Source organism: Erinaceus europaeus, chromosome 2, assembly GCF_950295315.1.
Source record: "Erinaceus europaeus chromosome 2, mEriEur2.1, whole genome shotgun sequence".
In the NCBI taxonomy this organism is placed as follows: domain Eukaryota; kingdom Metazoa; phylum Chordata; class Mammalia; order Eulipotyphla; family Erinaceidae; genus Erinaceus; species Erinaceus europaeus.
In genome coordinates this window covers 7,265,706-7,291,052 of record NC_080163.1, presented here as the reverse complement: position 1 = coordinate 7,291,052, position 25,347 = coordinate 7,265,706, and the positions used below count along the sequence as shown (strand labels likewise).

At 45.3% G+C, this 25,347-nt stretch overlaps 1 protein-coding gene across 1 annotated transcript in view; it reads left to right on the top strand.

Annotated features, from left to right (window-relative positions):
* Window positions 1-5,954, top strand: part of LOC103123650 (zinc finger protein 420) — a 98,712-nt gene extending 92,758 nt beyond the window's left edge. Inside the window, 1 exon segment of the mRNA XM_060175932.1 lies at window positions 3,465-5,954. Within this exon segment, the coding sequence (XP_060031915.1) occupies window positions 3,465-4,966 (1,502 nt within the window). The 3' untranslated portion in view covers window positions 4,967-5,954.
* The last annotated feature ends 19,393 nt before the right edge of the window (window positions 5,955-25,347 follow it).

Here is a 25,347-nt window from a genome sequence, read left to right as displayed (position 1 = left end):
CTCTTCCTTTCTAGGGTTGGGGAGATAGCATAATGGCTATGCAAAAAGACTTCACAGTCCCAGGTTCAGTCCCCAGCAACACTATAGGCCAGAACTGAGCAGTATCCTGGTTTAAAAAAAAAAAAACACAAAAAAAACAAAGAAAGAAAGAAAAGAAAAAAGAAAGCTTCTCTTTCCTTCTGGTAGGACTTCATGTCTGTATCTTAAGTGGCTGCCCACAGATACCATGGTCTGTATTTGGCTCTGTTATGTCTTACTGATATTTACCTAGTTCTGCTCAAGTGTCTACTTGCTACTGTCATGCCTAATTTTCTACATTTCTGGCTTTTCTTTTTTATTGTGGAGGTAAGGGCTCACACATGTAATATTCCACTACTTTGGGCTGCTTTTTCACTCAGATAGAGAGTTAGAGAGAGAGACCCCCACAGCACCCAAGCTTCCTCCAGTCCCATAACCCCTCCTGTGTGGTGCCAAGGCTGGAACAGGAACCACACACATGGAAAGGTATGTATCCCACCTGTCGAGCTAGCTCTCTGGTCTGTTAATTCTTTAGATAAACGTAAGTTTTTGAACTGGTTTAAATATTCTTCCTCTTCTTTCTCTTTTGGAAAAAAAATGAAGAAGAAGAAGAAGAAGAAGAAGAAAGATTTATTAGTGAGAGAGAGAAAGAGAAAACACATCATTCTGGCATATGTGACACTGGGCATCAAACTTGAACCTCATGCCTGAAATTCCTGTGTTCCTCCCATTGTACTGTACTGCCTGTCAGGCTATTCCCTCTGCCCCCCTCCCCCAACACTACTATTACCACAATCACTAGTTTTTACCGTTCTGGATTGTTTTTTTTTTGGATAGATATAGGGCTATCTGAAAAGTCATGATACATTTTTTTTTTTGGTATAGAAAATAAACATGACTTTTCTGACAGCTCAATCAATAGATTGACAGACAGACTGACTCAGTGTGGTGGGGACTGATTGGTAGCTGGGTCACATCTGTGCCAAAGCAGGTATACTGTCTAGGTGAGCTATCTTGTCAGCCCTGCTTTTCTTTACTATATATATATATATATATATATATATATATATATATATATATATATATATATTCATTTATTTTATTTTTAAGAGAGATGCAGAGAGAAACAACAGAGCACTGCTTAGCTCTGGCTTATGGTGGTGTGGGGGATTGAACCTGGGACTTAGGAGCCTCAGGCATTAGGAGCAGACAGTCTGTTAGCATAACCATTATGCTATTTCCCCCACCCTTAGCCCTGCTATTATCTAGGGACTGGGTGGTGGAGCACCTGTTTGAGTGTGCCATGTGTAAGGACCCAGGTTCAAGCCCCTGGTCTCTTCCTACAGGAACAAAGCTTCACAAGTGGTGAAACAATGTTATAGGTCTTCTCTCTCTCTCTCTCTCTCTCTCTCTCTCTCACATATGCCCCTTCCTTCTCCTTATCTCCCCCTTCCCTCTCATTTTCTGAATTTCTATCCAAAATATTTATAAAATAAAAATTGGGAGTTGGGTGATAACGCAGCAGGTTAAGCGCATATGCTGCAAAACTCAAGGACCAGCGTAAGGATCTCGGTTTGAGCGCCTGGCTCCCCACCTGCAGGGGAGTCGCTTCACAGGCGGTGAAGCAGGTCTGCAGGTGTCTGTCTTTCTCTCCCCCTCTCTGTCTTTGCCATCTCTCTCCATTTCTCTCTGTCCTATCCAACAATGACGACAACAGTAATAACTACAACAATAAAACAATAAGGGAACAAAAAGTAAATAAATATAAAAATATTTTTAAAAGAGAGTCAGGCAGTAGAGCAGCGAGTTAAGCTCACGTGGCACAAAGCACAAGGACCGGTGTAAGGATACCAGTTGGAGTCCCCGGCTCCCCACCTGCAGGGGAGTCGCTTCACAGGCGGTGAAGCAGGTCTGCAGGTGTCTTATCTTTCTCTCCCCCTCTGTCTTCCTCTCCTCTCTCCATTTCTCTCTGTCCTATCCAACAACGACAGCATCAGTAATAACAACAATAACTACAACAATGAAACATCAAGGGCAACAAAAAGGATTAAATAAATAAATAAATAAAATTTAAAAGGTGATATCTCATCTGTCTTTCACGGTTATCCATATAATGAGACAGTGAGGTCAGAGCATCAGTCTAGTATGTATGATTCTGGGGATGGAATTCAGGACCTTATACTTGCAAGACTGGTGCTCTAATAATCGTTCCATCATGCAAACCACAAATTGGGTTGTTGGAAATGTCATGGCACATTTTTTTTTTTTTTGCATAGAAAACCAGAAAAATATGTCATGACTTTTCTGATGAACTAATATTTTCCTTTCTTAATAAAACAAAATTAAGAGCTAGAGCGATAGTATAATACTTAATGCAAAAAGGTCTTTCATGCCTGAGGCCACAAAAGCCCCAGGTTCAATCCCCAGCACCATCATAAGCCAGAGCTGAGTAGTGCTCTGAAAATATAAATGAAGAAGCAAATAAATAAATATAAAAGTAAACATATGACGTGAATTTAGTGGACTGCTAACCATAAAAGCCATGTTTCTTTTCTTAATTTTAAATATTGATGTAAATTCTTATATAAAAAGTTATATGGATGTGATATAGGAGGATTTATTCCAGAAATGCAATAATGGTTGCATTGCCTTACTTCATCTAGAAGCTTTCAGAAACTTATGTATCTGTGGGTTTCAGTAACTGACTCAGGATTTTGTTGTTGTTGTTTGTTTGTTTTGTTTTCCACTGGGCTTATCGCTGGGGCTGAGTTCCTGCACTATGAAACCACTGCTCCCAATAGCTATGTTGTCCATTTTTTTCCCTTTATTTTTATTTGACAGGACAGAGAAGTTGAGAAGGGAGGGGAGAGAGAGAGAGGAAGAGAGACAGACATCTGCTTCACCACTCATGAAGTGTACCTCCAGCAGGTGGGGAACAGGGGCTTGCAACCGGGTCCTTGTACAGGGTGATATGTGCACTTAACTGGGTGCGCCACTGCCTGGCCTCTGATTTCGTTTTCTAAGTTTCTTTACTCGTACTTATTCATGGGGACATTTGCTTTGTTCATATCTTCCAGACTTGGAGTATGTGAAAATTCCCAAAGAATTAGCTTCAAACCAGGATATTTATGAAGAAAAATTATCCCAGAAAATGACAGTGGAAAGACTTACATGCTGTAACCTTGAATATTCTACATCAGGGGAAAGCTGGCAATGTGAAGACCTATTTGAGAGACAGCTGGTAAGTCAGAAGATACATTCTAGGCAAGAGACACTCACACACATAGACGCTCTTATTGAGAAACAAGATACCTCAACTAAATCTGGGGTGATTTTTCACTTGAATACATTGTCTTATATAGAACAGGTATTTCCCATGGAGGATGGGATATGTAACTTTGAAACAGGTAAGAAGAACTTAAAAAAGGACAGGCAAGTCTACAGAGAAAAGAAACTACTGAAATGTAATGACTGTGAAAAAACGTTCAGCAAAATATCAACACTTACCCTTCACCAAAGAATTCACACAGGAGAAAAACCCTACGAATGTCTTGAATGCGGAAAAGCGTTTAGCCAGAGTGCCCACCTGGCTCAACACCGGAGAACACACACAGGAGAAAAGCCCTTTGAATGTACCGAATGTGGGAAAGCCTTCAGCCAGAACGCTCACCTCATTCAACATCAGAGAGTCCATACGGGGGAGAAACCCTATCAGTGCAAGCAGTGTAATAAGGCCTTTAGCCAGCTTGCACATCTGACTCAGCATCAGCGAGTTCACACCGGAGAGAAGCCCTATGAGTGTATCGAGTGTGGGAAAGCCTTCAGTGATTGCTCTTCCCTGGCTCATCACCGGAGGATTCATACCGGGAAAAGACCCTATGAATGTGTAGACTGCGGGAAAGCTTTCAGGCAGAATGCATCTCTTATCCGTCATCGACGATACTACCACACCGGAGAGAAACCCTACGATTGTATCGATTGTGGGAAGGCCTTCACTGATCACATTGGACTTATTCAGCATAAGAGAATTCACACGGGGGAGAGACCTTACAAATGTAATGTGTGTGGGAAGGCCTTCAGCCACGGCTCATCCCTGACTGTACATCAGCGAATTCATACTGGAGAGAAACCTTACGGTTGTAACATCTGTGAGAAAGCCTTCAGCCATCGTGGCTCGCTTACTCTTCATCAAAGGGTGCACACGGGAGAGAAGCCCTACGAATGTACACAGTGTGGGAAAGCATTTCGGCAGAGCACTCACCTCGCTCATCACCAGAGAACTCACACGGGAGAGAAGCCTTACGAGTGCAGGGAATGCAGCAAGACCTTTAGCCAGAACGCGCACCTTGTCCAACATCAGAAAACACACACGGGAGAGAAGCCCTATGAATGTAAGAAATGTGGTAAATATTTCAGTCAGGTCGCACATCTCGTCCACCACCAGCGGGTTCACACTGGTGAGAAACCCTACGAATGTATTGAATGTGGGAAGGCCTTTAGTGACGGCTCCTATCTTGCTCAGCACCAGAAACTCCACACTGACAAAAGACCATACGAATGTGTGGAATGTGGGAAGGCATTTAGGCAGAGGGCATCTCTCCTCTGTCACCAAAGGTGTCATACAGGTGAAAAGCCATATGAATGTAGTGTCTGTGGGAAAGCGTTTAGCCACCGAAAATCCCTTACTTTACACCAGAGGATTCATACAGGAGAGAAACCTTACGAGTGTAAGGACTGCAGCAAAGCCTTCAGCCAGATTGCCCACCTGACGATCCATAAAAGGATTCATACTGGAGAAAGGCCCTATGAATGTGCAGAGTGTGGGAAAGCCTTCCGTCAGAGTGTCCACCTTGCCCACCATCAGCGAACTCATTCTGGAGAGCCAGCCTCGCTTCCCTTTTCTTTACCCCCTTACCACCACGTTGAGTCAGTTCAGAATTCTAAGTGAGAACCTCTAGAATCTGCCTACTATTTTTCTAGTAAATTTAAGTACAGAAAAAATTCAGACTGATTCTACAGCTTTGGTTTGAGGTAAATTTTGAAGCACCACACCTACAAAACTCAGGAGTTGATGTTAGAAAATTTTAATATATATATATATTGGTGTAGAAGAATACAAAAAAGTTTATAATAGACAGATGAGACATTGAGGGGCCAGTCAGTGGCGCACCTGGTTAAATGCACACATTCCAGTGCCCAAGGATCCAGGTTCAAGCTCCTGGTACCCACCTGTAGGGGGAAGCTTCATAAATGGTGAACCAGGGCTTCAGGTGTCTCTGTCTCTTTCCTTCTCGACCTCCTCCTCTCCCAATTTCTCCCTGTCACTATCCAATAATAAATAAATAAAAATATAATAATAATAATAAATGCTCCCAGTCTTAGGGAGATGAGACAATGAAAAAAAAATGGTTGCAACAAAATATAATAGGATAGGAATCTCTAATATTTAAAGTATTATTACAAGCCAATACCTCTAACTCAGTGAGAAAAAGGGCAAAACTGCCAATTCAAAGATGAAATGCTCCAATAAAAAACTACTCAATATTACTAGTAATCATGGAAATGAAAAATGTGATGAGATATCTGCTTTACCCCCAGTAGGCTGATTTAAAATCACAGATGATTGATTAATATTCAGGTGACTCTGTGGTAAACAAAACAGTTCCATTGTCAGTTCTGTAAATTGGCATATAATACATGATTTGAATCACTATTCCTCAGAAACCAAAGCGTATAAAGGTAGGAAACACAAAACTATTAAGGTAATGAGTAAATGGGTAACTTCATTATGGTGTATTGCTCAATAGAATTATATGCAGCTATTCCAAAAAGGAACACAAATGTATATATAGCCATTCCATGACCAGTGCTACACAAACTGTGTCTAGTATACATTTATAATTGTAATATCGAAAATAAAACCTAAGTGTATACATATGTATATCTTTCTCTGTATGGTTTTCCTTGCCTCTTCCTTATAACTCAGCATCTCTTTGTTCCTTTGGGTCCTGGCCATAGCCTGTGTCACAGTTCTGATGGTCCTCACCAGGCAGATTCTGTTTAGAACGTGAAAGACAGGTGGTTCTCTCACCCAATCACCCCCTGTAGGGCTGATGGTATTCATTTATTTATTTATTCCCTTTAGTTGCCCTTTTGTTGTTCTTGTTGTTGTAGTCGTTGTTGGATAGGACAGAGAGAAATGGACAGAGGAGGGGAAGACGGGGAGAGAAAGACAGACACCTGCAGACCTGCTTCACCGCCTGTGAAGCGATTCTCCTGCAGGTGGGGAGCCGGGGGCTCGAACCGGGATCCTTACGCTGGTCCTTGCGCTTTGTGCCACCTGCGCTTAACCCGCTGCGCTACCGCCCGGCTCCCTAGGGCTGATGGTATTCTTTTTTAAATTTTTTTTATATTTATTTTATTTATTCCCTTTTGTTGCCCTTGTTGTTTTATTGTTGTAGTTATTATTGTTGTTTTCGTCGTTGTTGGATAGGACAGAGAGAAATGGAGAGAGGAGGGGAAGACAGAGAGGAGGAGAGAAAGATAGACACCTGCAGACCTGCTTCACCGCCTGTGAAGCGACTCCCCTGCAGGTGGGGAGCCGGTGTTCGAACCAGGATCCTTATGCCGGTCCTTGTGCTTTGCGCCACCTGCGCTTAACCCGCTGTGCTACAGCCCGACTCCCGGGCTGATGGTATTCTTTTGGTCACCATCTCTGCAGCTACCCTCATTTGTGTGTTTTCGGCTGCATTTCCTCCACTGTCATTCTAAGACTTGATTTTTGGGTTGCACTGGTTGTTTTGCAACCAGTAAAGAAATTTCACCATGGGTTAGGCAATAGCCTACCCAGTCAAATGGACACTTTCACATGCTTGAGAACCTGAGATTAAACCCCCAGTACTGCAGGGAGCACTGTGCACAGTGCAGGCTTCCCGAGCAGGGGAACAGTGCTGTGGTGTTGCTTCTTTCTCCCTCTCTGATTTTTCTCCCTCACTGGCTCTGATATGGAAAGGAGGGGAAAAGTGTCAGGGACAGTGAAATTGTGCAGGTGCAAACAGCTTCTGCTGCATTAAAAAAGAGAGTTTTTTAGCCACTGCAGAGTCTTGTGTGGACGTTAGATAATAGAATTCTATTTATTGGGAGTTGGGCGGTAGCACAGCGGGTTAAACACACGTGGTGCAAAGCACAAGGACCGGCATGAGGATCCTGGTTTGAGCCCTTGGCTCCCCACCTGCAGGGGAATCGCTTCACAGGCGGTGAAGCAGGTCTGTAGGTGTCTGTCTTTCTCTCCTCCCTCTGTTTTCCCCTCCTCTCTCCATTTCTCTCTGTCCTATCCAACAACAATGGCATCAATAACAACTACAACAATAAAAAACAACAAGGGGAACAAAAGGGAATAAATAAATAAATAAGAATTCTATTTATTGTTAGTATTATTTTATCAGAGTGCTGCTTAGCTCTGGCTTATGGAGCTGGGGATTGAACCTGGGACCTCAGAGCCTCAGACATAAGAGTCAGTTTACATAACTGACTGTCTTACATAGTTATGTCTTTACATAATTATGCTGTCTCCCTAGCCCAGCGATAGAATCTTTGAAAAGTTTGAAGTTCTAGGGTTGTAATGCTGGGTAAGATAAGGCCAATGACACTCCAATTTTCTTTTCTTTCTTTCTTTCTTTCTCTTCTTTTTTTTTTTTTTTTTGGTTTAATTTATTATTGGATAGAGACAGAAATAGAGAGGGAAAGGGGAGATAGAGGGAAAGAGGCAGAGAGACACCTGCAGCCCTGCTTCACCACTTGTGGAGCTTTCCCCCTGTAGGTGGGGACCAAGGGCTTGAACCTGGATCCTTGCGCATTGTAATGTGTATGTTTAACCAGGTGTGCCACCTCCTACTTGTTTTCTAGCTTAAGAAAGTAACAGCTCACAATGTGCGCTGGGCTTCCTGTGGAATCATCATTATTATTATTGTAGTTGTCATGAGCAGAGGTGGAGGAACCTGAATAAGAACCATTGAAAGAGGAAGAGAGATGCCAGAACTGAAGAGCAGAGATGATGTTGTCTCCTCACGGTTTCATTAACTTTATACTTGGATCTTGAGCTTCCAGCGTAAAGGCAAGAAACAACTCAATGAAAGAAATACATTGCTTAATATATTCTATTATTTACGATCTTAGGGTTAAGACCAGGTGAGAACACTATAAGAAGAGGCTCGCTCACCAGCTAGGAAGAGAGGTCTTTTCCCAGACCAACCCAGCTGGCCCCTTGGTCTTGGACTTCCGTCCTCCAGAACTGTGAGGAACTAAGTTTCTGTTGTTTGAGACACTCAGAATATCTTGTGGTCAGTCTTAGCTGACTAGTCCAAATTGTTGTCCAAACTGGGACAGTTCTTTCTTTTTTAATATTTAATTACTTTTATTGGATAGAGACAGATACCAAGAAGAGAGAGAGAGACACCTACAGCCCTGCTCCACCCCTCGTGAAGCTTCTCCGCTGCAGGTGGGGACTGGGGCCATGAACCCAGGTCCTTGCATACTGTAACTTGTGTACTGTACTGTAACCTGTGTGCTTAACTGGATGAACCACCCTCTGGCCCCTTGGGAGATTTTTTGTTTTATTTTTCAAGGAAAGAAGTATCTACCCAAACAGGGCCCATGGGGAACAGGTACTGGGATATGTGGTTGCACTCTAGAGTGACAGGAGTCTGATTGTAGACAAAGGGGCTATCTCAGAAGAGGCAAGGGACTGAACTATCCAAACCTGCAAATCCTTGTGATAAGGCACGCATAACACCAATTCTTACAGGATGCAAACAACCACTGGTGCATCTTCCTCTCCCTCCTGACTGCCGCATCCCTCCTCCTTTCATCTCCCCTTCTTTTTCCCTCTGCTGCTTTCCCCACCTCCTTCCCCCAAGCCCAGACCCCTGCGATCTCTGAAGGTGGGGCTGACTCTGGACATGGCTCTGTCTGGTTTTGCCCTCTGGATGGTGCACAGACTTGTGGGGAATGTAGTTTTCTCAGTTGCAGTGAGAGCCTGGAGTCCTGGCTGCATGGACTCCACTGGGGGGGTTTGGAGAGGGGGTGCAGATGGTAGCTGGGAGGATGGCCCAGTGCTGAGTGTGGGGGTCTAGGTAAGGCACCTACCTGACCCCCGTGGGGAGGTGTTGGGATATTGTACTGATGTGGTTGAACATTGGCAGGGCTCACAAAGCACTATATTTCCATGCAAGTATTTACATATCCCCCACCACGTTATCCCCTCAGGGTATATTGCTAATTTCCGCCAGCTAAAACTACAGCGATCGCAACTAAGGAAGTTCCTAGAATGCCTTTTTCTTTTCTCCACCCTCTTCCCTAGCCACTTCCATCCCGACTTGCCACTTGTGTTTTTACCCTATAAAACCCGCTGCTGTTCCTGGTTTCGCCCTTTTCTTTTTTTTTTTTTTTCTCTTCCACGTCCCGACCTGGAGAAGGGCTGGTGTGCATAGTGGGAGGCGGCCATTTTGCTAGCTCCATGTGGCCTAAACCCACTGTGCTCACACCCGACTCTGGGGTGTCCACATGAGTAAAGATTTCCATTCCCGCTCCGCCACGAGTTCCTGGTCTCTCTCCCGCGACGCAACCCCGACATCGAGGGCTCTCTGTTGAGTGTGTGACGGTGGGGGGAACCTTGCTCGCTGTTTAGTGGGTATGTGAGTATACGGCCATGTCCAGACACACCATGGGTACAGAGAGTTTCCTCCTGGTCCAGAGCCCTGGAGGAGAAGGGAGCTGGGAGAGCATGTGCCCTGGGGATCTGCGTTGCTGACTGTGCCCCTAAATTCTCTCACTGTAGAGCCCACTACCCCCCTCTCCCCCCACAATACACTCAGCAACAGCACTGATGGGACAGTCAGGGTGCGGTGGATGTCCCGTGCCTCTTCCTGGCATCACAGGAACCCCACAGGCTCTGGACGGTGCCCATGGGGGTGGAAGGTGGGCGACAGTGTGGAGACAGTCTGTGGGACTTTAGGCAACACTCAGGCCCAGGGAGGGGAGCTCTGGGCCTGGTGGAGGGGAGTGTAAGTGTTGTGGAAGCCCCCTCCCCAGTGTGGGGGTCTGGGGGTGCACGGGAGGCAGGCAGAGTCTAGTGAACTGACCTTCCTCCAGTCTCAGCTGTGCAGTCTTGTGCAAATGGCTTCTGTCTTTGGGATTGAATCCTCATCTGTGAGATGGGGGGCTGGGTGGGTAGACATGGCGCCCACTCTCATACAGTGTCAGAAGGATCAGTGAGAGTTGCTCAGTAAGTACCTCAAATGTGAAAAGCACCCTAAGATTTATCATTGGGCTGTGTATCCCACTGCCCTTCTCTTGGAGGGTGTCCGTCTGTCCTGTGTCATGTGGGCCTGGACCTGGTCTCTCAAAAGCCTCTCTTTCTGCCCCCACCACAGCTGGCTTCTGCTCTGGGCACTGTGGACAGCAGAGTGATGGCCATGCAGCTATGGACTGACAAGTCCCTGGTGAGTCCTGTCTCCTCCTCACACTCATATCCAGAGGTGAAGCCCACAGCGTCAGGCTTCTGTCCTGGGGTCACCCTCTGATCCCCCACTGCTCTCCAAGGCCCTCCTGCGTTCCCTGACTCTGGCTACACTCCAGAGACAGGGAGGGTGAGGAGTGGCCAGTCCTGCCCTGGGACACGCAGGAGACACAACTGGTCATGTGGAAAGTCATGACTCACACACATTCCAGTGAATGTGACAAAGGCCCCTGCAGAGATAGCTCCCACAATAGAGTGCATGCCCGGCCATCCCAGAGGTCCTGGGGTTGAGCCCCAGATGCTGCCAAGGCAAGTGCATAGCTGCCCTGTGGAGACACTTAGTCTCTCTCTCCTCTCTATCTGTTCCTTCCTCTCTTATTCTCTTTCAACCCCCCCCACCAAAAAAAAAAAAAAAACAATAAAAGAATAAAAACTGGGCCATGAAATAGCTCAGCTGTTGGTAGTCAGGCACAGCGGGTTAAGCGCATGTGGTGCAAACTGCAAGGACCGGCGTAAGGATCCTGGTTCGAGCCCCAGGCTCCCCACCTGCAGGGGAATCGCTTTACAGGTGGTGAAGCAGGTCTGCAGGTGTCTGTCTTTCTCTCCCCCTTGTCTTCCCCTCCTCTCTCTGTCCTATCTAACAACAATGACATCAATAAGAACAACTACAACAACCATAAAAATTAACAAGGGCAACAAAAGGGAAAATAAATAAATTTTAAAAAAACAGCCAAAAAAATAGCTCAGCTGTATCTCACACACACACATGCACACCTATATATGTGTATACACAACACACACACGTACACACCTATATATGTGTATACACACACACGTACACACCTATATATGTGTATACACACACACGTACACACCTATATATGTGTATACACACACGTACAACCTATATATGTGTATACACACACACGTACACACTTATATATGTGTATACACACACACGTACACACCTATATATGTGTATACACACACACACGTACACACCTATATATGTGTATACACACACACGTACACACCTATATGTATACACACACACGTACACACCTATATATGTGTATACACACGTACACACCTGTATATGTGTATACACACACGTACACACCTATATATGTGTATACACACACACACACGTACACACCTATATATGTGTATACACACACACGTACACACCTATATATGTGTATACACACACACACGTACACACCTATATATGTGTATACACACACACACGTACACACCTATATATGTGTATACACACACACACGTACACACCTATATATGTGTATACACACACACGTACACACCTATATATGTGTATACACACACACGTACACACCTATATATGTGTATACACACACACACGTACACACCTATATATGTGTACACACACACGTACATACCTATATATGTGTATACACACACACACGTACACACCTATATATGTGTATACACACACACGTACACACCTATATATGTGTATACACACACGTACACACCTATATATGTGTATACACACACACACGTACACACCTATATATGTGTATACACACACACGTACACACCTATATATGTGTATACACACACGTACACACCTATATATGTGTATACACACACACGTACACACCTATATATGTGTATACACACACACACGTACACACCTATATATGTGTATACACACACACGTACACACCTATATATGTGTATACACACACACACGTACAACCTATATATGTGTATACACACACACGTACACACCTATATATGTGTATACACACACACACGTACACACCTATATATGTGTATACACACACGTACACACCTATATATGTGTATACACACACACACAAGGATCTGTTCTCATTTCCTGTAACATCTTTAAAAAAAAAAGAAGAGGAAGGAGAAAAGGAAGAGGAAGAGAAAGAAGCAGCAGCAGTTATGCACAGGGGCCAGCCAGCACGATGCTGGACAAGTGACCTTTATTTACTTTTTTTTCCCTTTTGTTGCCCTTGTTGTTGTAGCCTTGTTGTGGTTACTATTGTTGTTGATGTCGTTGTTGTATAGGACAGAGAGAAATGGAGAGAGGAGGGGAAGACAGAGGGGGAGAGAAACATAGACACCTGCAGACCTGCTTCACCACCTGTGAAGCGACTCCCCTGCAGGTGGGGAGCTGAGGGCTCGATATTTACTTATTTTTTTTTAAAAAAAGATTATTTGTCTATCTTATTTTAATAAGAGAGCTGTAAAGAGAAAGACCATATTCCTGCTTAACTCTGCCTGATGGTGGTGCTGGATATTGAACCTGAAACTTCAGGAATGAAAGATTTTTAGCTGAAACATTATGCTATTTCTCCAGCCCTGAACAGGTGACCTTTAGAAGTCGGCACACGTGTCCAGGGTTGGTAGCTTCAGTTAAGCACATATGTTAGTTAGCATGTGCAAGGACCCGGTTCAAGCCCCCAGTCCCCACCTGCAGGGTGGAGGGGGGTTAGAAATGTTGGTCTGCTTCTAATTCTGCTTCTAAAACCCCTTCTGTTTAATTGGTTTAATCCCCCCTGCTTAACCCTGTATTCTATTTACATAACCACTATTAACTAAGCACCACCCTGCCTGCAGGGCATTGGTTTAATCCCCACTGGTTCACAATGTCTTTTTGCTCTGCCCCCTCTCCTAGTACACCCTGATTTCCACTAGTCTTTTTTCGCTCCAAGCTCTCTGTGTCACATCCTGTTTCCACCCTACTTGGCAAGTATATATATAAGGACAGGATTGTGATTAGCGATAGCTTAGATTGCGCTGCGTTCCACATGAATAAAGACTGAACTGCGAGTCCCTGGTCGTTTCTCTCTCCCGTCCACGAACCTAGCTAGCCCAGCAAGAAGCTTCACTAGTGGTGAAGCAGGGCTGCAAGTGTCTCTCTCTCTCTCTCTCTCTCTCTCTCTCCCTGACTTCCTCTTCCCTGTTGATTTCTCTGTCTATTCAATATATATATATGAAGTAGACACAGCACAGCTAGGGACATGACACAGTGGGCTGTGCACTGGGGCTCTGCTGTCTGTCAGTGTCTTTGTCTCACATTAATTTTTTTAAATTTCTCTTTTAGATGTGATAGTCACTGATTTAATTTTTTAAAAATCTTTATTTATTGGATAGAGACAGCCAGAAATCAAGAAGCAGATAGAGAGGGGGAGGGACAGAGAGACACCTGCAGCCCTGCTTCACCACTTGCAAAGCTTTCTGCCTGCAGGTGGGGACCGGGGGCTCAAACCTGGGTCCTTGCGCATTGTAATACGTGCGCTCAACCAGGTGCACCACCACCCAGCCTCCCCTTTTTTTTCTTTTAAAACTCCTTTACTTGATCCAACGGAAAGAACTTGAGAGTGGAGGGGGAGGTAGGGAAGGAGAGAAAGAGACACCTGCAGACCTGCTTTCACAGCTCAGGAAGCTTCCCTCCTACAGGTGGGGACTGGAGGTTTGAACCCAGGTCCTTGCTCATGGTACTGTGTACTCTCAACTGGGTATGCCATGACCTGTGTCTCACATTAATTTTGTTTTTAAGATTTGTTTGGGGGGCTGGGTAGTGGCGCACCCAGTTAAGCACACACAGTACTAAGCACAAGGACCATGGAAGGATTCAGGTTCAAAACCCCACTCCTACCTGCAGGGGGAGACAGTTCACAAGCAGTGAAGCAGGTCTGCAGGTGTCTTATCTTTCTCTCTTTCTCTCTCCCTCCTCTCTCAATTTCTTTCTGTCTGGTCAAATAAAAAGGAAACTATTGCTTCCAAGAGCAGTGGATTCATAGTGCTGGCACCAAGCTTCAGCAATAACCCTGGAGGAGGGAAAAAAAGATTTATTTGAGAAGAAAAAAGAGAGAGGTCAAGCACATCACATTCAGTGACGGGATTGAACTCAGGATCTCGTTTGTAATGGTCTAATCACGGCAAATTAAAATTGAGAGATGGGAGTCGGACAGTAGCACAGCGGGTTAAACGCACGTGGCGCAAAGCACAAAGATCAGCGTAAGGATCCCAGTTCGAGCCCCCGGCTCCTCACCTGCAGGGAGTTGATTCACAGGTGGTGAAGCAGGTCTGCAGGTGTCTGTCTTTCTCTCCCCCTCTCTGTCTTCCCTTCCTCTCTCCATTTCTCTCTGTCCTATCCAACAATGACAACATCAATAACAACAATAATAACTACAACAACATAAGGAACAAGGGCAACAAAAGGGAAATAAATAAATAAATATAAAAAATTTTTAGAAAGAGAGAGATAAAATTGAAAGGGAAGCTGTAACCTGAAGTGAGTGTTGGTTCTAGGTCGAGTTCCCCAAGCTCACCCTCTACTCCTCTGTCTTTGTTTTTGACGTGTAACACTTGATGTTTCTCATTGCGAATGTCCTGGTGTTCTCACTGACCCCAGTACCCAGGAGTGAACAGCGTATTTAAGGCTCACACGTACAGTGAGCACAGTTCGAGCTTCAAGTAGGAAAAGGAACTGCCTGGTCCGGGAGGTGGCGCAGTGGATAAAGCACTGGACTCTCAAGCATGAGGTCCCGAGTTCAATCCCCAGCAGCAAGTGCACCAGAGTGATGTCTGGTTCTTTCTCTCCTCCCATCATTCTCATTAGTAAAAAAAAAAAAAAAATACAATCTTCTTACAATTTTTTACTAGTGATTTAATATTGATTTACAAAATTACATGTCAACAGGGGTATAATTCCATACTGTTCCCATCACCAGAGTTCTGAATCCCCAATCCCTCTATTGTAAGCAACAACAGTTCTCCTAAGGGTGCAGATATGGGTTAACAAATAATATTTATTTTATTCTTATTCTTCTTTTTTTTTTTTTTTTTTTACCAGAGCACTGCACAGCTCTGGCTTGTGGTGCAGGGGTTTGAACCTGGGACTTCAGAGACTCAGCTGTATATTTTTTTCTTTAAAGATTTACTTACTAGTGAGGGAGGGAGGGAGAGAGAAAGAGAGAGATTCAGAGCATCAGTTTAGCACATGCTGTGCCCGGTCTTGAACTCAGGACCTCCGGCATGCAAGTCAGGTTCTCTACCTGTTGTGTCCTTCCCCTCCCTTCTCCAGAGTCGAAAGGGCCCTGAACATTTTTGGCAGGTAGAGCGTGAACATGACCTTTCAACTCTGTTCACCCCAGTTCTTGTGCTCTGCTATGCCAAAATCTTGGCTACATGGAAAAGAGGGTCAGACTGCTGTTTCCTGTGCACAGCCAATTAGAAGCTAAAAACAGGAGTGGAGGGGGCAGTGGAGAGGGGAGGATGCATATAAGGTGGTGAAAGAGGGGGGCAAGACAGAAACAGGAACTAGAGGATGCTGGAGAAGGGAGGGGAGGGGGGCCGGCTGGTGGCACACCTGGCTGAACACGTGTTAGAATGCACAAGGACCCAGGTTCGAGCCCCTGGTCCCCATCTGCAGGGGGGAAGCTTCATGAATGGTGAAGCAGTGCTGCAGGTCTCTCTCCCTCTCCATCTCTCTCTCTTTCTCTCTCTCTCTCTCTCTCTGCCACTAGTGTTATCACTGGGATTCAGACTGGCACTATGGCTCCTGGAAGCTATGTTTTTTTTTTTTTTTTGCCTTTTCATCCAATAGGACAGAGAGAAATGGAGGGGAAGGAGGACATAGAGAGGACGTGAGAAAGAGACACACCTGCAGCACGGCTTCACCACTGGTGAAGTGTCTCATCCTCCCTGCAGTTCGTAAGCGGGGACTTGAACCCAGGTCCTTGCACATGGGGATATGTGCGCTTAACTGGGTGCACCACTGCCCGGTCCCCTCTGTCTAACTTTCTGTCTCCCCCTTCTGATTTCCTGCTGTCTCCATCCAGGATAATAAAAACAAATAATAAAAGAAAGAAGGGAAAGGGAAGGACGGGAGGCTGTGGGGGTGGGCGAGAGCAGGGAGAGAGAGAGGAGAAGCCATGGGTGGGAAAGGAAAGCCACAGGAGAAAGCTTCAGTTTTGGCTGCTTCACTGCTCAGGACTCTTGGGAACGTGACTCGATAGCCTCCACGCCTCAGTTTCCCCTTGTGTGACGGAGTTAAAGATGCCATCTACCACACAGTCTGTTCCGGAGCAACACACGAGGAGATGCGGTAAGGCATTCGGAAACGTTGGCAGTAGGAGTTTCTGCTCTCTACTGTCTTCACCATTAAACTGACTTCAGTTCTGCTTCCCAGCGGTGAAGAGGATCACGTGTGCTGAACCAGCCTGCCAGGGCCACGTCAGGCCCCCAGACCAGACAGAAGTGGCAGTGGAAATCCACTCACGTCTGAAAATTCACGGTTGTCTCCTATTGCCCGAATTTCTTCTTAGAAGGTATTACTTAGTTATAACCGGACCATCAGTCAGGGGGTCCACCTCATGCTTGTCAGTTCAGTACTTACTCCATCCACTGCAAAACCTTCTGGTCCACTTTGTAATCATTTATTATTATTATTATTATTATTGTTATTCCCAGAGTATCGCTGGAGCTCGGTGCCAGCACTATAAACCTACCACTCTGGAGGTCATCACCCACCCCTCCCTTTTTTCTTCATTTTTATTGGATAGGACAGAGAAATTGAGAGGAGGGGGAGATAGAGAGGGAGAGAGGATGATAGACACCTGAAGACCTGCTTTGATGCTTGTGAAGCGATCTTCCTGCAGGTGGGGAGCCGGGGCTTGAACCCCGAATCCTTCCTCAGGTCCTTGTGTTTTGTACTATGTGCGCTTCACCGGGTGTGCCACTGCCCAACCACATCTTTTTTTTTTTTTTCTTATTAATTTTATTTATTTGCCAGCACACATGAAGAATATCACTTTGGCACATGTGGTACCAGGGATCTGACTCAGGACCACATGTGTGTAACTCCAACATGTGTGCTCTCACCAACACACCACCTCCCAGGATGCCTTTCAGAAAAATGTATTCATCTGTTCACTTCATATGAGGCAGAGACTCACAAGAGAGAGAGACGAGAGAGAAGCCAGAGTACCACTCCAGTACGTGTGAGGCTGGCCACTGAACAGGACCCCTGCCGTTTCAGCACTGTGCTGTCCAGCTGATCTACCCCTCTGGCCTTCTGGTTACATTATTATTACGATTTTTGCCACCAAACTTTTCACCGGGGCTCTGTGCTTATATGATTCCATTGCTCCCAATGGACTCCCTTCTTTCTCTCTCCCTTCCTTCCTTCCTCCCCCTTTTTTTTTTTTTTATTATCTTTGTTTATTGGATAGAGACAGCTGGAAATTGAGAGGAAGGGGGATATAGACAGTGAGAGAGACAGAGAGATACCTGCTGCCTTGTTTCACCACTCATGAAGCTTTCCCCCTGTAGGTGGGGACCAGGGGCCTGAACCCAGATCCTTGTGCATTATAATGTGTGCGTTTAACCGGGTGCACCACCACTTGGCCTCCATATTCCTTCCTTCCTTCCAACCTACCTACTTACCTTCCTTCCTCCCTCCCTCTCTCTCTCCCTCCCTCCTTTTCCCTTTCCTTCCTTCCCTCCTTCCTTCCTTCCTTCCTTCCTTCCTTCCTTCCTTCCTTCCTTCCTTCCTTCCTTCCTTCCATGAGAGACACAGAGGAACCGATAGAGAAGAAATACTGCCCCACCACTCATGAGATGTCCCTGTGCAGGGGTGCCACTTGTGTGAGAATCTGGGTTCAAGGTGGCCAGGGCTTTGAACGCAGGCCCTCACATGTAGCAAAGTGCTTACTCTACCAGGTGAGCTGTCTGCTGCTCCTCTTCCCCATCCCTCAACCCTCCCCCTTTTTTGTAGTTGCCACTGGGGTTTCACTGCTTCAGGTTGGCTCCTTCCCCAGATAGAGACAGAGCTAGAGAGGTGGGGAGGGGAGCATCACAGCTCCGAAGCCTCCTCGACTTCGGTGGGGACTAGTCTCGAACCAGGGCTACATGTACAGCAGAGCAAGTCGTGCTGTCCAGGTGAGCTATTTTTCCACTTCTGGTTTTGCTTGTTTTACCAGAACCCTGCCCAGCTTTGGCTGATGGTGGTGCTGGGGACTGAACCTGGGACTTTTCGTGTCTCAGGCACAGAAATCTTTTGGAATAAACATTATGCTATCTCCCAAGTCCTTTAATTTTGTTGTTGTTAAGAAATTTATTAGTGATTTCAGTATGGCTTTAAGGTTCTGGGGGTGTAGTTCCACACAGCACTCACCATTAAAAGTTCTGTGCCCCTTCTCCCCACCTTCTTTTATGAGGTTTCTCCTTTTTTTTTTTTTTATTTAAGAAAGGAAACATTAACAAAACCGTAGGATAGGAGGGGTACAACTCCACACAATTCTCACCACCTGGTCTCCATATCCCATCACTTCCCCTGATAGTTTTCCCATTCTCTGTCCCTCTGGGAGTATGGACCCAGGGTCATTGTGGGTTGCAGAAGGTGGAAGGTCTGGCTTCTGTAATTGCTTCCCCGCTGAACATGGACGTTGACTGGTCGGTCCATACTCCCAGTCTGCCTCTCTCTTTCCCTAGTGGGGTGGGGTTCTGGGGAAACAGAGCTCCAGGACACATTGGTGGGATTGTCAGTCCAGGGAAGTCTAGTCGGCATCATGCTGGCATCTGGAACCTGGGGGCTGAAAAGAGAGTTAACATACAAAGCCAAACAAACATGTTGAGCAATCATGGACCTAAATAAAGGCTGGAACAGTGCAGATGAAGTGTTGGGGGTACTCACTGCAGACTCTTGTGTACTTCTGCTTTCAGGTATTTATTTTTCCCTGGTTTATGAACACGTGTGTACATATGCTCTATCTCAGGAGAGCTGGACTATATCTAGGTTTGGGGACTTTATTGGGGAGTGGAACACCTGGAATGGAATTAGAGAATACTATGAAAGGAAAGGTCTCACCCGAGTGATGAAGCTGAAGGGTTGTCATTCCACACCTGAAATCTCTGGACACAGTCTGAAGTGAAGCATGCTGGGGTGGCACTCGTTGCGTTGATTAGGTTGTGATCGGCAGATGCAATATTATTTGATATGAATTGAGAGAAGCATGCAGGAAAGTGGACCCCACCCTAAAGTTCCAGGACTGGGGGAAATATAGGCTGTATAGTGGAAATGTGAGGTTCCTGCTGTCTTAGGGTTCAAGAAGGCAATGGATAGTTACTGTTATCATCACATTACTTGGTGATTGGGTTAACTGTGAAAAGTCCCTTTGTTAGGATTTGCTGTGCAATACCCAGCATCTTGTATATAGCTGTGCCACTGGTTGCTTCTGTTCTACCTGGTCTAGGCTTCTGAGAGAGTCAACATATCAAGGACTCAGCCTGTGTATTAAGAACTCTTTAAAAACACAGACTGAGTCTTTTCGACGGGTTATGTTGTTTTCGCCGGGCTGGCTTCACGGGCGGGTAAAAGAAGACCAGGGACTCATGGTTGAGCTGTAGGCAGTATCTCTTTATTCATGCAGGATGCAGTGCAATCTAAGCCGAGCTGAGCTAAACTAAAGGTAAAGTACTCTAAAACTCACAATGCTGTCTTTATATATACTTCCCAAGTAGGGTGGAAACAGGATGTGACATAGAGAGGGTGGAGAGAAGAGTGACTGGTGAAAATAAGGGTGTGACAAAGAAGGGATCAGGGTGTGACAAGGAGGGGGGGTGGAGCAAAAACATATCATGAAACAGTGGGGATTGAACCAATGCCCTGGAGGGAGGTGCTTGTTAACAGTGGTTATGTAAATAGAATGAAGTGGTTATGTAAATAGAATAGTGTTAAGCAGGGGGGATTTAAACCAAATGAAACAGAAGGGGTCTCATGCATACCAACATCTTCTTACGGGGGTTGAGCTTTTTCAGTCACACTTGCAAGTCCGGGGCTCCGCTGCTATGCCCTCTTCCCAACTGCCTGGGCTTCTTTTCAGAGCTGCCTCCAGGGAAGGTGGCTGTTTATTTATAGGGATCACCTGCTTTGCCGAGAGACTGAGTGGTGGGAGAAGTGGAGGAGGAGAGGCAGGTGTGAAGAGGGCACTTTCTCACTTCCGAGTCTGGTGTAGTGTGGGCAGAAGGCTGGTGTGAGCAGAAGTGTGTGGAAAGGGATTTGGGTCAAGCAGAAGCAGCATGTGTTGAAAGATTCTTTTCTCATCCTCTAGTGGTGAAGAAAACGCCATTTCAAAAACCGAGAGCATGGACAGCTAGCTTGTTTGTACCCAGAATTTCTGCATCCCCTGGTGGGCAGGAATCTGGATAAACAAGAGGCTTTGGAGTGATCAGGGATCATTCTTTTCCCAAAGATCTGGGCCCTACTCTGCACCAGGCAGTGCTCCAGGGGCTGAGGAAGCAGAGACAAAGCCCCCGTTCTTAGAGTTGAACAGTGCTCTGGTGGTCCACTCACCCCAACCCCCGCTTTACTAGAGGACTGATCAGCTCTGGCTTATGGTGGTGTGGGGGGATTGAACCTGGGATTTCAGAGCCTCAGGCATGAGAGTCTCTGCATGACCATTATGCTATGTAGCCCCACCCTCTCTCTCCCTTAAAGATCTTTTTATTTTTAACTTTATTTATTTGATAGGACATCGGGGAAATTAGAGAGAAGGAGACAGAGAGACACCTGCAGCCCTGCTTAACCGCTTGTGAAGCTTTCCCCCTGCACGTGGGGACCGGGGGCTTGAAACTGGGTCTTTGTGCATTGTAATGTGAGCACTTAACCAGGTCCCACCACCTAGTTGTTCTCTCTCTCTTTCTAGCTCTATCTTTCTTTTTTTTAAAATATTTTATTTATTTTTGAGAGAGATGCAGACACACACACACACACACACACACACACACACACACACAGAGAAACACCAGAGCACTGCCCTGCTCTGGCTTATGGTGGTGTGGGGGACTGAACCTGGGACTTTGGAGCCTCAAGCATGAGAGTCTGTTTGCATAACCTTTATGCTACCTCTCCCACCCTATCTCTGTCTTTCTCTTCTTTCCACTTCCCTCCCCTCTTCAGCTGTCATAAAAATAAGTACTTTGAGATCCAGGGAGACAGCATAGTGGTTCTGCTAAAGACTCATGATCGAAATGCTGAGATCCCCAGTTCAATTCCCAGCACCTCTGTAAGCCAGGGATGCCTTGATTGAAGATAATAATCATCAAGAAGACATTTAATTAGACATACTCTATTGCAGCAACAAGACTAGAGAACCTAAGATTAGGGGCCTGGTGGTGGTGGTGCATCTGGTTGAGCACACATCTTTTTTTTTTTTAATTTATTGGGGAATTAATGTTTTACATTCGACAGTAAATATGATAGTTTGTACATGCATACCATTTCTCAGTTTTCCACATAACAATACAACCCCCACTAGGTCCTCTGAAGGGCCTGTATTCTTACCCCACCCCCCACCCCAGAGTCTTTTACTTTAGTGCAATAAATACGCCAATTCCAGTTCAGGTACTACTTGTGTTTTTTTCTTCTGATCTTGTTTTTCAACTTCGGCCTGAGAGTGAGATCATCCCATATTCATCCTTCAGTTTCTGACTTATTTCACTCAACATGAATTTTTCAAGGTCCATCCAAGATTGGCTGAAAACGGTGAAGTCACCATTTTTTACAGCTGAGTAGTATTCCATTGTGTATCTAGACCACAACTTGCTCAGCTACTCATCTGTTGTTGGACACCTGGGTTGCTTCCAGGTTTTGGCTATTACAAATTGTGCTGCCAAGAACATATGTGTACACAGATCTTTTTGGATGGATGTGTTGGGTTCCTTAGGATATATCCCCAGGAGAGGAATTGCAGAATCATAGGGTAGGTCCATTTTTAGCCTTCTGAGAGTTTTCCAGACTCTTCTCCACAGAGGTTGGACCAATTTACATTCCCAACAGCAGTGCAGGAGGGTTCCTTTGACCCCACACCCTCTCCAGCATTTGCTGATGTTACCTTTGCTGATGTATGCTATTCTCACAGGAGTGAAATGGTATCTCATTGTTGTCTTTATTTGCATTTCTCTGACAATCAGAGGCTTGGAGCATTTTTTCATGTGTTTCTTGGCCTTTTGTATCTCTTCTGTGGTGAATATTCTGTCCATTTACTTTCATTGATCTTTTGTATGGTTTTCTTATTTTCAATGTTACATTTCTGCCCTAACTTTAGTGATTTCTGTCCTTCTGGTTGCTTTAGGGTTCCTTTGTTCTTCTTCTAGGACTTTAAGATGTGCAATCAGGCTGTTTATTTCTGCTTTTTCTTGTTTCCTAATGTGTGCGTGTATGGCTATGAACTTCCCTCTCAGTAATGCCTTTGCTGTGTCCCAAATATTTTGATAGCTTGTGTCTTCACTTTCATTGAACTCTCGAAACATTTTGATTTCTTCATTTATTTCCTCTTTGACCCTGTAGTTGTTAAGTAGTGCACTGTTGAGCTTCCACATTTTGGGACTATTACTAATCTTTTGTTCATTGTTAAGTGTTAGTTTAATTCTACTGTGGTCTGAGAAGATGCCCCACCACTTGGCCACCGAGGTATAGATCTTCTCCTGAGTTTCCTGGTTAGTTCTCTGTCTCCTGGTGTCAGCACAGGGCCTCCCTGCCACTGCTCCAGATTCTGAGGGCAGTAGCAATGGAGACTCACAGTTGCATTTGGTGAGTCTCAGTGGATTCCTCTCCTCCCTTCAGCCATCTTTTTGTTGGTGAAACAGACTGGAGGTGGTGTCTCAACTGGTAAACTGCCGGATTGTTACCAGCCACTTAATCTCTCTCTAGGCTCCTCTCTGTCCACAAGCCACACGTGTTTGCACTCACCAGTGGTTTGATGGGTTCCTGAAGTCATTCTATTCGTGTCTTGTTGTGTTTCCAGGTGTTCTCCTTTGGTATTCTAGTTGACCTGAGAGAGGAGAGGAGAGGAGAGAAACACAGCTGCTGCTGCTCGGCAGCCCTGCCTCCGGGCTTGAGCACACATCTTACAATGCATCAGGACCTGAGTTCAAGCCCCCAGTCCCCACCTGCAGGAGAAAGCTTCACGAATGGTGAAGCAGGGCTACAGGTGCCTCTCTCTGTCTTTCTCCCTTCCTAGCTCCCTCTTCCCTCACAATTTGACTGTTTCTATCCAACACATAAAGATAATTACAAACATTTAAACAAAATAGAGAAACTAAGATTATTCACCTCTCGTATTTTTTAAAGACATGCATTTATTTTTTAGATAGAAATGGAGATGGGGAGAGAGAAGCAGAGAAAGAGAAATGGCAAGGTCCCAGTACCAAAACTCCCTTAAGTGCCATGAGGGCTGGCTTCAAAGCTGGGTTGTAGTAGCAGACTCTCTAGGTGAGCTGTTTCACCAGGTTTTTTGTTTTCTGTTTGTTTGTTTTTACCAGAGCCCTGCTCAGCTCTGGCTGATGGTGTTGCAGGGGATGGAACAGGTAGAGGCTCAGGTAGGAGAGTGTGTTTTCATAACCATTATGCTATCTACCCCCCCTCCACAGTTCTAGAGACATTTATTTATTAGCACAATAGAGAAGAAGAAAGTAAAAGGAGAGAAATCCAGAGTATCACCGTCATTTATGGCACTGGGGGTGGGGGGATTGCTCCATGGCATCTTGGGTTTTAATTCCTGGCTCCTGGACCTCTCTCTCACATGTGTGCCACTCAGAGTTATCTGAAGCATTCGTGAGTTATGTGGGCTCAGACTTTAATTAAAGACAAAAGTTTTATTTATTTATTGTAAACATTTTATTTATTAATGAGAAAGATAGGAGAGAGAGAAAGAACCAGACATCATTCTGGTACATGTGCTTCTGGGGATTGAACTAAGGACCTCATGCTTGAGTCTAGTGCTGTAGCCACTGCGCCACCTCCCGGATCATTTCGTTTATTTATTTAATTTTTTGCCAGAGCTTTCTCTGCTCAGCTCTGGTTTATGGTGGTGCAGGGGATAAAAGCTGGGACTTCAGAGCCTCAGGCATGAGAGTCTCTTTGCATAACCATTATGCTATCTAGCCCAGCCTAAAAAAATTTTTTTAATATTGTATTTATTCATTTATTTATTTAAATTTTAAAAAATCTTTATTTATTTGGTAGAAACAGCCAGAAACTGAGTGGAAGGGGAGATAGAGAGAGGAGACAGAGTCACCTGCAACACTGCTTCACCACTTGTGAAGCTTTACCTCTGCAGGTGGGGACCAGGGGCTCAAACCCGTGCCCTTGCACACTATAACATGTGCGCTCAACCAGGGGCACCACCACCCGGCCCCTAATATTGTATTTATTTTTTAATGAGTAAGAGATACAGAGAGAAAGAGACAGAGACCAGAGTACTGCTCAGCCTCCTCCCCCAAATGTTCTGATTTGCTGCACTCGGGATTCGTATAGGCCTAGTTCCACTGCTCCTGGGCTGACTCTTCTTCCATTCATTCTTGTTATTTTAGGAAGTGGGAGGGGGAGGCAACAGCACCAGAGCTCCCCTCTGATGCCACAGCAGCTCCCACATGGTGCTGGAGCTCAGACCCAGGCCTTGCTCGTTGACAAAGCACATGTCCTGCCTGTTGACTTTTCTTCTGGCCCCTTTGTAATGGAAAGGAGTTTAACTGTGTGTTGTTTCTCAGCACAGCACCCCAGCACTAAAATTCGTTGTTTATCTATTTATTTTCTTACGTTTTTACCAGAGCCCTTCTCATCTCTGGCTTATGGTGGTGCTAGGGATTGAACCTGAGACCTTAGGCATGAGGATATCTTTGCATAACCATTATGTTACCCCACTTCAAGCTGTCAATTTTATGCCATTCCTTTATATCTCGACCCAAATTTCCACTTTATTTGGTATTGCCTTAGGAGCTCATTTGACACA